Source organism: Pristiophorus japonicus, chromosome 8, assembly GCF_044704955.1.
Source record: "Pristiophorus japonicus isolate sPriJap1 chromosome 8, sPriJap1.hap1, whole genome shotgun sequence".
In the NCBI taxonomy this organism is placed as follows: Eukaryota; Metazoa; Chordata; class Chondrichthyes; family Pristiophoridae; genus Pristiophorus; species Pristiophorus japonicus.
Window position 1 is genome coordinate 57,195,747 of NC_091984.1, and position 18,618 is coordinate 57,214,364.

Genomic DNA, 18,618 nt, shown 5'->3' on the forward strand with positions numbered 1-18,618 from the left:
TCTTATTTTGTGTTCAAGTTTGCTAAGTTTTTCCCGTTTTTTGCATTTGATGTTCGTAAGAATTGAGAATCCTAATTCGCAGAGATATGATGTTGAAAACTGCATCAGAATTATCAAGGTATTTTTTGATTTTGCAGGATATTCTTCTTTAATAGAAATCCAGAACGCATCAAGAGACATATCTGAATGTTTCATTGTAAGACCGCGGTCCTGAGAAATAGAAGTCAATTCTTCTTCTTGCAATGTAAAATGAAAATCTGACGTACTAATTGGAGAAAATGGATTTCTTACCCAATCATACTTCTCGACATCCAAAGATGGAAAATATTTGTTGATGTTGTCTTCCAGTGATGCCAAATGCTCTATCACGATAGGAGCAACCTTTTTAATACTGTGATTTGGTATGAAAGGGAACATTTCAAGATTTTTTTTCTGTTGCTCTCCAGATAGAAATTTATTTCTGAAAAGCTAATAGCTTGTCTGTAGAGGTGAGAATATTTTCATTTCGCACTTGCATACTGGTATTAACGCTGTTAAGACAATTAAATATACCTGCCAAATATGCCAACTTAGCACACCACATTTCACTCTTAAGGTATTTGCAAAAGGTATTGTTTCCTTCTCTTTCAAAAAATACTGACAATTCTTCTTTAAATTCAAATACACGACAAAAGACTTTTCCCCTTGAAAGCCATCTTACCTCTGTATGCAAAAGTAAACATTCGTGCTGTGCATCCATAGCTTTGCAGAGCTGTTTAAACAAGCAAGTTTTTAAAGGTCTTGATTTATATAATTTACAATATTAACAACTTGATCTAACACAGATTTTAATTCCAGCGGTAATGTCTGTGCAACAAGTGCTTCTCTGTGCAAAAAGCAATGGGTGAATAATATATTTGGATTATGTTTTTTTGCGAGCGTAATGAATCCTTTGACACATCCCACCATCGGTCCGTGCAGATTCCAACACGAGTCCCATAAAATTTTCAAATCTTCTAAATATGAATTACAGAATCAAATATGTCTTGACCTCTAGTATTTTCTGGAAGTTCTCTACAGCACAGAAATTGGTTCAATATCTCGTTTTCATGAATGAAGCGAACAAATGCTAATAGTTGTGCTTTACCACTAATGTCGGTGGACTCGTTGATTTGCAAAGCAACATTCGAGTTTGTAAGTTTCTCGGCTACATTTTCTTCAATGTTGGATGACATATCATTTATCCTTCTCTATTGTATCGTCAGACAGAGGAATTTTGCAATTTCTTGTTCTGCTTCATCACCAAGCATTATTTTGACAATTTTACAACATGCAGGCAAAATAAGTGACTCAGCTGTAGTATGAGGTTTCATTGTCTGCGCTATCAATTCAGCAACTTCATAAGAAGCAATTTGAACCTGAACTGACACCTTAACATTTTTTTCAAAATATTTCACTTGTTTTGATTGCGTTGCCATCAATCTCCCAAAATAACTGCTCTTTTGTTGCAAGATGTGCATGTTTCGTAGTAAAATGACGTTTCAATTTACTGGGAACCATTGTACCATTCGACAGTTTTTCGCCGCACACAACACACAATGGAATGGGGCATTCTTCTTCTCCTGTCCATGAAAAACCGAACCTCAAATAATCCTCCAGATATTGACGATGAATTTTGGATTTTTTAGGATTTGGTTCGGCACCGCTTGTACTGCCGTTGGTTTTAGACCTACTAGCGCCACTTGTAGCGGCACTGTCATTGATATCTCCTTGCTCATTTTTACGTTTTCTTATGATGAATTTGTCCATTGAGGGGGACAAACTTTATTCGTCTGAGTGATCCAAACTCCAGAGCTGAGCCTTCCAATTTCCAAACTCCAGAGAGTCCAGACAGAAACGAACCTAGAGTTGAACAGAAAGTTTTGATTTTGACTATGGTCAAAATATGCGAAAAGCCAACTCTCAAAAATCAAAGGAACCGCAAGGGCGGCTAGGCCGGGTCAAATTGGATGCCGCAATCATCAAAGGAGCCGCTAATTGGCGCTATATCAGGTCAAAGCGTCAAAGATGCCACCAGTCCCGGCCACACATCAAGCTGCAGATCAATAAACAAAAATAACAAAATATAAATAAGAATGTGGTTAAATGTAATAAAATCGTTTTTGACATTTTATTATAAAAACTACATTTTTTACTGCATATGTGTAAGACTCGTCTTTCATTTCTTTCATCCAAATTAATAATCAAATTTTAAGCTTTTCACATGAACAATTTAATGCTATTATTTTGGATTGCGGGTGGCCATGGCCCAAGTGCCCCCTCCTGGCTACGCCCTTGGTACAGACGCACATACACACACAAACATAAATATACATACACACGCTTATACACAGTCTCATTCGATGGTCGGCACTCGCACTTCTCTATCAGTAATGGGAGGGAGTAAGGGAGTGGGGGGGTGGGGGGTGGGGGGGCAGGGGTGGTGTCGAGTACTCAAAGGAAACAAATTTTGCCAAAGGATTTTGTTCTGAGTATGGACATTTAAATTGTTTGTGTGTGTTGACTCTTGTCATTATTATTTGTACAACTCTAGAACATAGTTCTTTTGATAATAGTAGAGATAAATAGATAATTATTTGTCAATATTGGCAATGTTTACTACAGCAGTGGCGTCATACATATAGATAGATGATATATGTGTCTGTCTGTCTCTCTCTCTCCCCTCCCCTTCTGTTTCAGAGTTAAATGGTTTGTGTTTCATTGTGAAATCAGCTAAAGTCCACCATACTTTTACACAATTTGGCGGCACACCTGTGACGGGTTCACGGCACACCAATTTGCCACGGAACACCGGTTGAGAACCACTGATCTAAATCATTAATGTATACTGTAAATAGCTGGGGTCCCAGCACTGAGCCCTGCGGCACCCCACTAGTCACTGCCTGCCATTCTGAAAAGGACCCGTTTATCCCGACACTCTGCTTCCTGTCTGCCAACCAGTTCTCTATCCACATCAGTACATTACCCCCAATACCATGTGCTTTAATTTTGCATACTAATCTCTTGTGTGGGACCTTGTCAAAATCCACTGGTTCTCCCTTGTCCACTCTACTAGTTACATTCTCAAAAAATTCTAGAAGATTTGTCAAGCATAATTTCCCTTTCATAAATCCATGCTGACTTTGACTGATTCTGTCACTGCTTTCCAAATGCGCTGCTATTTCATCTTTAATAATTGATTCCAACATTTTCCCCACCACTGATGTCAGGCTAACAGGTCTATAATTTCCCGTTTTCTCTCTCCCTCCTTTTTTAAAAAGTGGTGTTACATTAGCTACCCTCCAGTCCATCGGAACTGACCCAGAGTCAATAGACTGTTGGAAAATGATCACTAATGCATCCACTATTTCTTGGGCCACTTCCTTAAGTACTCTGGGATGCAGACTATCAGGCCCTGGGGATTTATCGGCCTTCAATCCCATCAATTTCCCTAACACAATTTCCTGACTAATAAGGATTTTCTTCAGTATCTCCTTTTCAAAAGATCCTCGAACCCCTAGTATTTCCGGAAGGTTATTTGTGTCTTCCTTAGTGAAGACAGAACTAAAGCATTTGTTCAATTGGTCTGCCATTTCTCTGTTCCCAACATTGGGACCATGCAGTGGGAGATGAGCAAAGATCTCCAGACACCTGATCTTTTGATAAGATCACCTGAAATTCCAAGAATGGCTTGTATTGGATGGCACATGTGGCATGATATTGGGATGTGTGTGTACAAATGTGATTTGTTATGTATGAAGCAATTATCATGCAGAAATGCATGGTAAATTTGCACTGAAGATTGGGTCTCAGACATGCTCAGTTACTTGACAAAAGCACCACATGAAATGGTTGATGTCGCTCAGGAGAGTGAGAATTTAAAAGAAATCGTCAAGGCACTGACACATACTCCATAGAGAAACCAGCTCAGGATCGAGCTAAACACACTGGTATCTGTCAGAGGGATTGAAATTGAAATTAAAGTGAAGAGCGACATAGAATTTGGATTGGGACAATTGAGGGCTAAAGAGAAATAAATTTAACAAGAATTATCCATAAGATGGATATGGGTAAAGGAAGAACTGGAGAATCTTTTAAGTTCACTATATATTGATGATATGGTAAATTAGCTTTCTGTACACTGCATTATGATTTTCCTTGACTGTATCATGATGTGTTGCTTGAGACGTATGCTTAGATGACTTGGTCGACGTGCTGATAACTTAGAATTAGTGGGCCTCCTGCAGAAGGATAAGAAATAAGATTGAGTGGGGAGTTGGAGAGAGTCTCCTCCCTCTCAAGATGCGGACTGTAAGTTTTTTTGCTCATTAATTTTCTTATTAATACTTAATCTCACATGTGTCATTTGGCTGCATAACTCTCGATTCTTCACATGTGAGCATTGTCAGTGAGTGTTACGCCTGCCCTGGTTAGGTCACTGGAATACTTCCGGTACTGGTCTGCATCTCTGGGAATGAGAGTTGCTGGTGTTGGACTGTAGGAGGCGGGGAATATCACAGCAGAACTTAATCTTCACCTCAAGTGTCAGCTGTGGCTCAGTGGGTAGCACTTTTGCCTATGAATCAGAAGGTTGTGGGTTCAAGTCCCACTTGAGCACAAAAATATAGGCTGAAATGCCAGTGCAGTAGTGAAGTGCTACACTGTCAGAGGTGCCTTTTTCAAATGAGATGTTAAACCTAGATGTCTGCTCTCTCAGATGGGCCTAAAGGATCATGTGGGATTATTTGAAAGAAGAGCAGGGAAGTTATTCTTGCCAATATTTATCCTCAATCAACATCACTAAAACAGATTATTTGGTCATTATCACATTGCTGTTTGTGGGAGCTTGCTGTGTGGAAATTGGCTGTCGTGTTTCTGACATTACAACAGTTACTACTCTTTAAAAATATTTCATTGGCTGTAAAATGCTTTGTGACATCCGGTGGTCGTGAAAGGTGCTGTATAAATGCAAGTCTTTCTTTCTTTCTCTTCCTCAGCTAATACTTGTGTATACTAGGAGGAATCACTGGAACAATTGTGGGTGGCCTACCTGGCTGATTTTTCCCCTTCCTAATTTAAGCAGAGTGAACCCAATTGTTGCACCTCTAGCACTGCCTGGCTGAGATCATATAACTCAGCAGCAGGTCTTAAAGAACATGCTCTTCTTCTGGTTGAGATGAATCACCCATTTTTAGTATTGGAGAGGGTGTATTATTTTATTGTCCTCTCGGAAGTCTAATAAAAAAACAAATTTGACTGGTGAATATTGCATATGCCCACGTACAAGACTAGAAATTTAGGTCAATTTTTGAGAGCTGAAAGTATGGGAGGCTTTTTACCAGTTAGCTATTACAGTGTAGGTCACTGTGCGGAGCACTATCATCTGTTTCAGGCTTGGATTTCCACTTCCTGTATATTCTGGACTCTCAGAGACACTCCCACCTCTTGGATGGAACAGCCAGGGTGCATTAAAATGTAATTTCCACTCTCTGGGGAGCAGTGATTGTGATTGCATTTTGTGATTTTACTCACATACTTCTTCAGTGCTCAATATCAAGGACGATTCCTATAAGCTAGCCCTCACTCCCTATGAACCAAAGTGTGACCTTATACGTACAATCGTTTGTAATGAAGGGAGCCAGGGATTGAACAGACAGCCTTGTATTTAGCAATGCATATGTCACAAGCCCTGGTACAACCTCCTCGACTTTGGAAAATGGAAGAATAAGCAGCCTATCAGACCATGGTTTGTTTTGTAAACGACAGAACATTTGGTTAAATGTAGCAGATAAACAGTATCAATAGATATTACGGCAAATTTCAGTCGTTTACAAAAGATTATTTTCAGTAATTCTAGTACTGATTCAGAGTCCGTATCATAACTTATGTGTGGGGTTTGCACTCGTATGTCCTGAAATTCCATGCGGTGAGTTGCGTTGGATTTATGGAAAAAATGCTGCACAAGTGCCCCCTCTAAAGGAGACACCACAAATATCATTTAGATATAATTTGGCCGCAAAATTCCTCCTCTTACCACTGGCATTTAAGGCCGGTTTTGGCAGAGAAATAGCGACCGCCTCGCTTCCAGCTACTTCCGGCGTGGGCCGTGGCTGTCGCCATTTTGGGCGGGTCGGTAGCGTGTCCGTTGACTGCATTTGGCAGAAGAATGCTAATGAGGTAGATCGTGACGTCCATCAACTTGCAACGCTGATTTGATGCGAAATCTGCTACTTTGGACGTCGCTGCTCGATTGCATGCCCTCTCCAAATCACGCACAGCTGAATGTGAGTTCAGTTGCAGGAGGGTCCCCTCATCAATGATATTTAAAGGGATAATCAACAACTTTCAGGTGACTTGCTTTTTGATTTCTACTAGCTATGTGTAAGTTTGTGGAACTGTTTGGAGCTATTTAAAGTTGGTGAGTGACAGGAGTGGTGCTGCAAGTGGAGAAGGTCTTGCTTCTGAATTCAGGGGTTCTGCTCCCAATCATGGGGCCTCTACTTGCAGTCCCCCTCACAGTGCAGCATGACAGGGAGATGGAACAGAGGCAGCAAAGAGGACAAGATGCTCCCGACAGAGAAGGAGGAAGGGCAGGAGGGCTCTCAGCAGGAGGCTTCACCCACCTAGAGTCTTCCGAGAGCAGTTCTCCTAGCTGCACCTAAGCCAGAAGCAGTGTACTCGGAGGCTCTGTTTCACCAAGGAGATGGTCATAGGACTCTGCCACCTCCTGCAACCAGACCTCGAGCCACAGAGCAGAGCAATGACGACACTGCCACTGGCCCTCAATGTCACCGTGGTGCTCAATTGTTTAGCCACCAGATCCTTCCAGTCTAAAGCAGGCGACAAAGCTAACATCTCTCGGTTCGCTGTCCAGTGCTGCATCCGGGGAGGTCACAGCATGGCTGCTGAAAGGCTGCTGAATTTCTGTGAGAGACACTGCAAATGATCTTGCAGGATGATGTCGAGCAGCTAAGGGCCTAGAAGGTCCGGCTGTAGACTGCACCGCCTCGGCATGGGCGGCAGCAGACTGGGCTGGCTGGCGGACAAGCAGCAGCAAGGGCACTGGCAGAGTGGCAGTGGTGGGAGTAGGAATGCTATCATCCTGAGAGAGGACAGCAGGTTCTTACCCCATGGAGTCACTGCCACTTCCCCGGAGTGGCGTCTTAGCATTTCGAGCCATCTGTTGGAGGACAGTTTGCTGGACTGCTGTGAAACCCTGCAAGTTCCTTTTCACACTCGTAAAACCAGTCACAATGGCAGCAGTCTGAGCTTTTGTGGTATCAAGCTGAGACTGCATGAGAGTAGTCTGACCTTCCACTGCAGCATTCAATTGGGTTGCTTCCACCTGTGCCGCAATGGAAGCTGAGACATCATTTATCACACCCAGCATCATGGTTGGGTCCACAAGTGCTCGAATGAAGTTACCCATCACTACCATCATGGGTTCCAAGCTCTGCCCAAAGCCCCGTGCAATGTTGGAGCTGAACTCCTCCATGTTCCTTGACACTGACGAGAGGCTCTCTGGCAGGTCTGCCATTGCACCAAGCATTTCTGTGTGCATGCTCATCACCCTTCTTCTGAAGGCAGCCCCATTGAAGTCCTCATCTGAGACTGTGCAGCAGAACACGTGTGTGCACTCACCCTCCAGGGAGCTGACACCGGAGCTAACCTTTCCCTCGGCTTGGCTGCAGCCCACTTGTGCCTGGTGACTCGCCATATGCAGATCCTGCCTCTATACTACCCTGTAAAGTTTGTGCAGTGCCATTTTCTGAGCTGGTGCCTGGGAGTGTCAGATCATCACTCTCCATCACTCACCTCCTCTAGTTGGTTGGAAACTGGGCTGCTGGCAATTCTTGGGTGTCTGAAAGGAGAAAGGCACAAGGGTTGGGTTGTGGTGAGGGGAGGGGCGAGGATGCAAGATATCCGTGCTTATATCATCAGCAGCTTGTAAGTGAGAAGCAATTGTGTGACGAGGGGGAAGTGGGATGTGAGAAGGATTAGGTATGAGCATACCACCATCAGCAATGCTTCCAACTTCACCGCTCGCCTCGGCCTCAGTGATAGCCTCTCTAATTATCTCCAGCACAGTCTCCAAGTTCTGCAGACATGCTTCATCCCCGCCTGCCTGCCGCTGCTCATGCCAATTGTGAGCCACCTTGGCCTGCAAGAGAAAGGAAAGTGTGTCAGTGAGTTTGGGTGACGTGCCTGGCATGGTTCAATAGCTGACATTGTGTGCAAGGTGTGAGATGTGGGTGTGAGGCTTGCAGCAGTGGTAAGTAGGCGAGGTGAAGCTATGACTGTGAGGTATGAGTTGTGATTGCTAGAAATTGTTGTTAGGTGAGTGATGGGGGTATGGTGCATTGAGTTGTGTGTGAGGCTAGTGGTGCCGTTGGGATATGACATTTGAAGATGCATTCATTCACCTGGACCACTCGTGTGAGGTCATTAAACTTCTTGCGGCACTAGATCCAGGTCCTGGGAACAACGTTAGTGGCACTGACGGCTTGGGCTATCTCCTCCCACTGCATTCTGTCTCTCGGCCTTCCTGCGGGTAGAGGACCTGTCTTTTTCTGCGTACCCCCCTGAACCAAGACCTCCAATGCTGCATCTCAGAAGCGCATGCCCTTTCTCTTCTCTGTTGTGACTTGGCTGCATCCAGTGACAATGAGTTGGTTCTGCAACAAAACCTCTCCCCTTTAAGAAGTGCAGAGAGCCATCGCAAAATTTTATTGGAAAGTGGATTGCACCCAATATTGGCCTTCTTGAGCACTGAGCCAAAAGTAGCCATTTAGCGCTGAGCTCAGCGCTCCAATTATTATAAGGAGCAGACAACACGAATTTTGCATGTTGCCTGCACCACTTAGAGCGGGCACGGGTAGATTGTGTTTCACGATCCCTGTGCCTGTTTTGGGGCCTAATCTACCTTCACCTCCAAAGTCTAATTAACTGAAGAAATTTATGGCCTAGAAATGCGAGTTGATTACGCCTCCGGTTTTTGCCCGGGTGCGGCGCCACTGGTGACTCCCGCTAAATTCCTCAGGAGTTTCGTGGTGGTGGTAGCCAGCAGCGCTCGACATCACCGTGCGCAGCGCCCTGTTAGCGGCCCAGACCCTAAATTGGGTATCACCCCCTGAAGCTGCGCCAGGCGATGCAAGTGGCAGATTCAGGGGACGTGAACCGGGCAGCCTTTAAAAAAACAATGATGACGATTTTGCACCTTAACCCGCTGAGCCTTTAAAAAAACAATTAGGACAATTTTGTTTTGCGCTCCATTGGCGCTTTGAACGCGGGGTCCATGCCATGATCGGTCAAGCCGGGCTGTTGGCATGGCACCTCCGCTCTGCGGTGGTCCAGGTAGGATCCTTCATTACTGCAGAGTTCGCAGCCTGGACTCTTTCCTTTAATTCAGAGCCCCGCCTACGCGGCAATGCTACACGTCCCAGTGCGTAGCGTTGCACCCTGCACCGGACGCGTCCACCCCACTACCACCCCAGAAAGGAAGTGGAGCGCGTTATTTTGTGCTCCACATTCTTTCGGGGGCGTTAACCCCAATTTCTCGCGAGAGGCGAGACTTCTGAGCCGAGTGCAAAGTCTCATGCCTCACAAGTGTTACCGTCCCCAAATGGGACGCAACGGAATTTTCCCCTTTATAAGTCTAAATCATAATATTGTTGTTTGTGTCAATTCGGCACTATACATGGCGGTGCCCAGCGGTGGCGGAAGGCCTCGAGCATACTTGCATGTTCCCTCTCCAGGGGCATCCTGGCATGAACACAACTGAAAAAGAGAGGCAGGCAGCCTGAGTGACTCTCCCCGTGGACTGCGCTCATCCTGAACCTGTGCGTGGCTTTGGTTTTGGAATGAATCAGCAGAAATATAGTACTATCTCTGTCAGTGACCAAATGTTCCTGATGTATCAGGAATTATGTAATGATGTATAAATAACAAGGAAGAACCAATGATGTAATTTTATTGTTATTGCACAACTCAAGGCTCTTTTGGGAACTAACTCAAAGAAACAGAGGATGGAAAATGAGGGCAGCATGAAAATAGTTCATCCATTTAAATGTTTGGAGACTGAAAATCAGGGCTAGCAGTGGGAACTGGATTTCAAAAAAATATATAAAAATTTGCAAGCCACGTTGTATCTGAGATTGTATAATTTACGGCTGTTCCTCTGCATAACCTTGCAAAAATAAGTGAGACCAGCCTGTCATAGCTTGCAGTTTTGCTTGCTCTTCCCGTCATTGATGAAAAAGGGCCTTAAAATGAATATGTGATTATATTTAAAAACCAAACCAAAGCTGTTTTGGACGCTTTTGTGCTGAAGTTAGGGGAATTCAGCTCAATATTGCCAGCAAAATAGATAATTAAATTACAAGTATAACATATTCAAGGATAGTGCATCGTTCATCGGGCGTTGCTGAGACCACACCTAGATTACTACGTACAGTTTTGGTCACCTTATTTATGGAGGGATACACTTGCATTGGAGGCAGTCAGAGAAGGTTCACTAGATTGATTCCTGGGATGAAGGGGTTGTCTTCTGAGGAAAGGTTGAACAGGTTGGGCCTATACTCATTGGAGTTTAGAAGAATGATAGGTGATATTATTTAAACATATAAGTTTCTGAGGGGGCTTGACAGGGTAGATGCTGAGAGGATGTTTCCCCTTGTGGAAGAATCTAGAACTACGGGGCATAGTTTCAGAATAAGGGGTCGCCCATTTAAGATGGAGACGAGGAGGAATTTCTTCTCTCAGTGGATCATGAATCTGTGGAATTCTCTACCCTAAAGAGCCGTGGAGGCTGGGTCATTGAATATATTCAAGGCTGAGATAGACGGATTCTTGAACGATAGGGGAGTCAAGGGTTATGGGGAACAGGCAGGAAAGTGGAGTTGAGGCCAAGATCAGATCAGCCATGATCTTATTGAATGGCGGAGCAGGCTCAAGGGGCCAAATGGCCTACTCCTGCTCCTATTTTGTATGTTTGAATGTGTCGTGTAACAGAGTGGGAGATGGACGATATGTGAGCCACAGGCTTGTGCGAGCTCTATAGGTGTACAGAAATTGTATTAAATGTCAGAATGACCACAGCAAGACGATGTACCTTTAAGAAATCTTTAAAGGCATTAAGGTCAATCAGGAAGGACTCCCACCCTGGGAGGATGAGGCAGGGAAATAATCCAGTTAGAGAAAGGTTGGAGACGGAAGGAGCTGAGAGTGAGAATGTGCATGCCGGAAGTTAGTCCCTGTTACTGTTTTGTTCATCTCTGTCATGGGTGAATAAACCTCACTAATTTCTAGTCTGCGTGTCTAATTGACAACTAGGCCCTAGACTTGCTTCAGCGTGTTACCGCTGCTGGATAGCTTGTGAAACTTGCGTTGCTGCAGAGGCTGCAGTCTGTGTACTGCTACATACTAGAGCTGAAAACAAATTTTTGTCTGCAATCAGTATTCATTCAGCACTGCAATTAGGAAAGGGAGAGCAGCAGGAACAGGGAAGGGCTGCCTGTGATATCAGATACCACACAAAGTGTACTGGCAGATCCTGCTGGTATGCAGTACAGTAGGCTGACTATACTAATGCACGGAAATGGTAGGACTATTGTGCCTAAGAAGGCTGAGACACAGTAGGGGGTTTGTGATAAAGTTGTGCTGTCTTCAGGAAGACCCCCAGGCACGATCAACCATCCATACAGGACTGCCAGTGACTGTCAAAGACACTTTTGCCCTCACTTTTTATGCATCAGACTCCCTACAGTCTAGAACATGGGACATCTGCAGTGTTAGCCAATATCAACAAAATCTTGCCATTATATAGCACCTTTTACTGTAAGATAATGTACCAGGTGCTGCACAGGAATAGATGCCATGTCGCTGCAGGAGAGTTAGATGCAAGGCTATGGAGAAAGAGCAGGGGAGTGGGACTAATTGGATAGCTCTTTCAAAGAGACAGCACAGGCACAATGAGCCAAATGGCCTCCTTCTGTGCTGTATCATTCTATTATTCTATCAATCAATCCATCATCCATTTTGTAAAATAAATTTGATATCTGAACAAATTGACCATGTTCTTTTCTTTAAATAACTGCTGCTTATTTTATTTATTTGCAAGATCAGTTTAGACAAGAAATAACACAGATTTTTATAACAACTGCCACAAGGCCTCATCATGTTAACCATGTGACATTTGCTGTCTTTTGCTTCTGGTGTGAGGATTTAATCTATTTCCTTGAATGTACTTAATGTGCTTCATTGGCTGTAAAGCGCTTTGGGACATGCTGAGGTCGTGAAAGGCACGATATAAATGCAAGTTCTTTCTTCGAATCCTACATGGTTAGAGGTGGTTCATTCAAGTTTACAAGCGTAAAACTTGCTGTTTTTGAGACCAACAATGTTGTTCCGAGGTTTGTTACAATTGTTTATTGGGCTGAGATCTTTTTCACATTCAACTGCTACTTGCAAGGGTCTTAGTACGTTGAGAGGTCCTAAATCACAGAGCCCACCCTGAGTTTCTCCACAAAACCCGAAGTGCCATTAATGCTGTGCAGCTAACTTGAAGCAGTGACCAAGGCAGAACGTTTCCTTCCCAAGTCAGATACATAGGATAGAGGTCATTTTCTGAATCCAGTAAATTCAGGTCTGCTCGGACTTCAGTGTGGACAATGCTTGTTGCAGATGGCTGCTGCACAATGTTGTTAATGAAACTTTTCAAGAACGGTCTCGGGTGAATTATTTTCAGTTGACTTCAAGTCCTTTGCTTTTGATGCCTCCTCAAATTTCTCTCCTGGTGTATCTTGGCAGAAATCCAAGACTCTCGTTTAATTAGGTGCTCTACATGGGGCAAGGCAATAAATGGGTCTAAAGCTCCTTTGTTGGACAGGTCAGGTCACACATTGTAGAGCAAACCAAGATAACCTCGGAACGCAAGGTTTGCAAGCCGGGAAGCTAATCCCTCATACTTCTTTCTTTTACATCTATTCAACGACTCACCTCTGGTAGCAGTGTCAAAATGATGGAAGGCGGATCCAGAAGACAACTACAAAGCTCACAACTGTCATGAGGCTGCTTATCAGCTAACACATGGAAAATGTGTACAACGTGCATGTCCCACTCCAAAGTTGCTTCTTTTAGCTCATGATACTTATGTTGGACTGAGTGTAGAAGCTAACCATGAATGCCGTGAAATGATTAATGTTGATAATCCCATGTACCGCATTGGTCAGCACCGGCTCGAGATGATGGCTCAACAATTATCATGTGAAGAGAAGTGAAGTTCATAAAGCCTTTCTCCCAGATTGATGAGCAACACCCTATTTGCTTCAAGATAGCATTGATTAAATCCAGACAACATTCGGTACAGATACTGTGTCTATAAGGGAGCAAGGGGTCACTTATGGTTCTTGGTGAGCATCACGTGAAATATCTGGTGCAGCCTGAAAAGGACGTAAAAAAAAACATGCTGGTTGCATATTAGTGTTGGTTTAGAATAAGGTCAAAAATACAATATGGGTTTTCTTCAGCAATCAATTCTGTAGGGGATGATAACGGTTACCATGATTTTAGGTGTGAATTTTCCATCCTTACTTTTGTTGTTAATGCAAGGGGTAATGTCTGGTTGAACACTGTTGTAGCTCAGCATACTGACAAAGTGATCTTATTCCCTGTAAGATCCACACTGAGGCTAAATTATGCAGGACAGAATATGATTAATAGGTTACACATATTCTGTTTGGTATTTTTCGCGTCTCCATGGAGATCACATGGCTTTGGGTAGGGTAGGGAGTGTATTATGATGCACAAGGTATCACAAATACTGTGGGGTAAATTGGATGGACTAGTGAGACTTTTGCTATCTGTCATTGTTCAAAAAGTACAGGATCTATCCCAATTATTGTTTTTTGAACATCACAATTTGTTTTCTATCACTGACCTCAATGCCTTATGTGATTCATGAAACTGACATCCCGCAAGGATATGTGCGACAATGAGGTCGATGTCATTTTCCAGAATCCATCCACGTAGTCTGTCATCTCTGTGAAAGACTGAAAATAATTGAGACATGGCAGATGAGCCATATGCTCATTCTGGGTAGGGATTAATAATTTGTAGTTCCAAAATAACAATGCATCGCTTGCATGCGATGGGCTATGGGCTACAGGTAAGCTGAGGGTTGGCGTAACTTGTGTTCCCTGTGAGAGAGGCAGGGAAGTGCAAAGGCCGGGTGATAATAGCTGAGGCATGTTTTTGCTGCAGTGAACGTGACACGGGTATAGCTGGTACCAAATCCGAGTTTTATCTGATGATAAATGAATCTGCAACAACTTTGATTGCTGCAGAGCCGCGCGTGCGCACACGAGTTTCCTTCCACTCGCCGGCACCAATTGAGAAAAGACCCGGGACCGCGACCGCCGGCCAAGCGCCCGCCGCGGGTACTTCCGGCTGAAAGGTCAAACGCGTTGACAACCGGAAATGAATTATGTTCAAGGCGAGCGAAACAAAACAATAATCATAAATAAAGTCTCGTCATCATCATCATCACCCCCCGCCGACATGCCCGGCGCAGCGCGGGTGACGCGGGACGCGGCGTGTTTCCGAGGGGACGGCGAGCGCGGTGATGCCGAGAGAGGAGCAGTTGGTGCCTCCAGGGTTCGGGAGAGCGGCGAGCGGCGGCTTCTCACCTGGAGCGGCGTCTGCGGCGATTAAACCCGGCCCGGCCGGGGAGCCGAGCGGGCAGGAGCAGTGAGTAAAGCCCGAGCCTGGTGGGCAGGAGCCGGCCCTGGGCATGGCCGAGCTTTAACCGCAGCAGGGAATCTGTGAGCGAGCGAGTGGCGGCTTCTTTCTAAGTTGCAGCTTTGTCCCGGAGGGAGAGCGGCTGGCCACCCACCCTGGACTCGGGGGAAGATGCCCGGGTGTCTGCGCCTGGTCACCCGGTGAAGGCGGACGTCCTTCCTCCCTCCTTCTCGACCGGCTTATTCCCAAAACAATTCCCTTCCTTTCTTCCTTCTTCAAAGAAAAGTTAAACTTGGACCATCCTTTCAAGGATGTTGTTTCTCCATCAGCTGCAGCCTGGAGAATAGACTCGCCACTCTCCTTTCTTTTTGGGGAGATCTGACAGTTTTTGTTCGACTGTGTCATTGCTGCATGTGTGTAGATTTGGGCATCAGCTGAGCAATGAAGAAATCCGGTGCGCACATCAGCTTCAAGAGCAAAAAGAAAGCCTCGAAACAGCTTGTGCGGGATGAACAAACTGAGCGAAATAAAGTTAAACCTGGGTTGGACCAGGGGCAAAGGAGCGAATCACAGAAAGAAAGGGTGAGTTTATCATCCACGGAAGTGGGGGCCATGGGCAACTTGTGAATTTTACATAATCTCACATAAAATGGCTTTTAGATTTGTTGCTTATCGGCAGACCTTTATTTTCTAACCACAATGAACACATTGTGAGCAGACATGGCTTTTTTTTTACTCAACCACTTATCGGAACTGACGACATTCAATTGCAGCTTCTATGTTATAAATAATTTTATATTCTGCAGGAGGGATTCCCTACAAAGGTAAAATCAGTACTGGCAGACTTTTATTAACCATTTATCGCCTTATTCTTGAGCGGCTCAACCTCAATATAACTCATTTAAAAATGTTGTGTTGCACCGAATAATGTCATAATATGTGGCATGCTGTACTCTCAAATTCCATGCATACTATTGAGTCTCAATAAAAGTGACCAAAAGTGTGTATGAAATTGAATCATAGAAACAGAATGGCCCGGAGTTTGCGATGGGTAATAACAGTGAATGAACAGTGTTGGCTGTTATTACTTACCCCTTTGAAACTGACCGCAACTTTAAGGATTTAGCACATCCAAAGGTGGAAATCCTGAAGTTTCTGTCTGCCATTCACTGCTCCGACACTGATTGCGCTATGGCAGACCAATTGAACAAATACTTTGGTTCTGTCTTCACTAAGGAAGACAAGAATAACCCCCTGAAAATGCTAGGGGACCGAGGGTCTAACGAGAACGAAGAACTGAAGGAAATCCTTATTAGTCAGGAAATTGTGTTAGGAAAATTGATGGGATTGAAGGCCGATAAATCCCCAGAGCCCGATAGTCTGCATCCCAGAGTACTTAAGGAAGTGGCCCTAGAAATAGTGGATGCATTGGTGATCATTTTCCAACAGTCTATCGACTATGGATCAGTTCCTATGGACTGGAGGGTAGCTAATGTAACACCACTTTTTAAAAAAGGAGGGAGAGAGAAAACAGGGAATTATAGACCGGTTAGTCTGACATCAGTGGTGGGGAAAATGTTGGAATCAATTATTAAAGATGAAATAGCAGCGCATTTGGAAAGCAGTGACAGGATCGGTCCATGTCAGCATGGATTTATGAAAGGGAAATCATGCTTGACAAATCTTCTAGAATATTTTGATGATGTAACTAGTCAAGTGGACAAGGGAGAACCAGTGGATGTATTTGGACGTTCAAAAAGCTTTTGACAAGGTCCCACACAAGAGATTAGTGTGCAAAATTAAAGCACATGGTATTGGGGGTAATGTATTGATGTGGATAGAAAACTGGTTGGCAGACAGGAAGCAGAGAGTAGGGATAAACGGGTCCATTTCAGAATGGCAGGCAATGACTCGTGGGGTGCCGCAGGGCTCAGTGCTGGGACCCCAGCTATTTACAATATAAATCAAATGATTTTAGATGAAGGAATTGAGTGCAATATCTCCAAGTTTGTAGATGACCCTAAGCTAGGTGGCGGTATGAGCTGTGAGGAGGATGCTAAGAGGCTGCAGGGTGACTTGGACAGGTTAGGTGAGTGGGCAAATGCTTGGCAGATGCAGAAAAATGTGGATAAATATGAGGTTATCCACTTTGGTGGCAAAATCATGAAGGCAGAATATTATCTGAATGGCGGCAGATTAGGAAAAGGGGAGGTGCAATGAGACCTGGGTGTCACGATACATCAGTTGTTGAAAGTTGGCATGCAGGTACAGCAGGTGGTGAAGAAGGCAAATGGCATGTTAGCCTTCAAAGCTAGGGGATTTGAGTCTCTGAGCAGAGACTTGCTGCAGTTGTACAGGGCCTTGGTGAGACCTCACCTGGAATATTGTGTTCAGTTTTGGTCTCCTAATTTGAGGAAGGAGAGTTCTTGCCATTGAGGGAGTGCAGCGAAGGTTCACCAGACTGATTCCCGGGATGGCAGGACTGACATATGAGGAGAGACTGGATCGACTGGGCCTGTATTCACTGGAGTTTAGAAGAATGAGAAGCGATCTCATAGAAACATAAAATTCTGATGGGACTGGACAGGTTAGATGCAGGAAGAATGTTCCCGATGTTGGGGAAGTCCAAAACCAGGGGTCACAGTCTAAGGATAAGGGATAAGTCATTGAGGACCGAGCTGAGGAGAAACCTCTTCACTCGGGTTATTAACCTGTGGAATTTCCTACCACAGAGAGTTGTTGATGCCAGTTCGTTAAATATATTCAAGAGAAAGTTAGATATGGCCCTTGGGGCTAAAGGGATCAATGGGTATGGAGAGAAAGCAGGAAAGGGGTACTGAAGTAAATGATCAGCCATGATCTTATTGAATGGTGGTGCAGGCTCGAAGGGCCGAATGGCCTACTCCTGCATCTATTTTCTATGTTTCTATGCCCGTCTTCCACCAACGCACACCCCACCTCCCATATCCGGCAATCTGTTTAAAGAGGAAAATCAGTGAAAGTGACAACTTTCGGCTTTTCCGCAGAAATATCGCTGTTAAAGAACCCTTTCAAAGTTAGACCTTGTTAGATTAGGTGTAACTGGGGTTTTAACAGAGTATTGACTGCGAAACAAATGTTGTAGTCCTGAAAAACTAATTTTAAAATTGTCAGTTTTCTCCATTTTTAATAAAGATTACAATTTTTAAGAAACATTCAAAGTATTATTTTTTAAAACCTAAATCTTTATTTCAGGTTTTCCTTTTCCCCATTTGAGAGCCCCAATCTTTGTTCTGCTCTCAACATTTTTAAAAAGTCAGATTAAAAGGAGCTTCTTCATTTCCTGGTTTCTTGTTTCTGAAAATTCTGCATTGTGATTGGCTGCTTGGACAGCTTGTTGCCGTCACAGCAGCTCACACTATGGAATTACCACACACACCACTGATCTCAACTGAATGTCGAAAAACTGGATCTTCTCATCAGAGATCGCAAGACCTTTTGTGGAAAGCTTTCTTTGGGGCCTGCAGAGAACGCCTTTTCCTAGCCACTGACCACAAATTCCGGGCCAATAAGCGTTTACACATTGGTGACTTTTGCAAAACAAATAATTCTCATCTTTTGTTTGGTCTCATTTATTCACTTTCTTTACGTAGCCCATAACTCTTTGACATGTATCATTTAATAATGTCAGCTCTGGAATTCTCAGCCTAAACCGCTCCGCCTCTCAACCTCTGTTTCCTCCTTCAAGCTGCACCTTAAAACCTACCTCTTTGACCAAGCTTTTGGTCACCTGTGCTGATTTCTCCATATGTGGCTCGGTGTCAAACTTTTTATCTCTTAATACTCCTGTGAAGCACCTTGGGATGTTGATACTACATTAAAGGC

The 18,618-nt window shown here is 44.1% G+C and overlaps 2 protein-coding genes across 6 annotated transcripts in view; one reads left to right on the forward strand and one right to left on the reverse strand.

The window, feature by feature from the left end:
• Positions 1-13,128, reverse strand: part of LOC139269124 (uncharacterized) — a 75,933-nt gene extending 62,805 nt beyond the window's left edge. Inside the window, exons 1-2 of the mRNA XM_070888225.1 lie at positions 13,015-13,128; positions 8,032-8,179 (exon numbers count right to left, since the gene is read on the reverse strand). Coding sequence (XP_070744326.1) covers positions 8,032-8,179; positions 13,015-13,128 — 262 coding nt within the window. The remainder of the gene's footprint in view (positions 1-8,031; positions 8,180-13,014) is intronic.
• A 1,360-nt stretch (positions 13,129-14,488) lies between these two features.
• mast2 (microtubule associated serine/threonine kinase 2) overlaps positions 14,489-18,618 on the forward strand; it is a 641,111-nt gene continuing 636,981 nt past the window's right edge. For 3 of the 5 annotated variants that reach the window (XM_070886830.1, XM_070886831.1, XM_070886833.1), the window contains exon 1: positions 14,490-15,336. In XM_070886830.1, the coding sequence (XP_070742931.1) occupies positions 15,196-15,336 (141 nt within the window). In that variant the 5' untranslated portion in view covers positions 14,490-15,195. Of the gene's footprint in view, positions 15,337-18,618 lie in introns of all 5 variants that reach the window. The other 2 variants (XM_070886829.1, XM_070886832.1) reach the window with 1 other exon arrangement.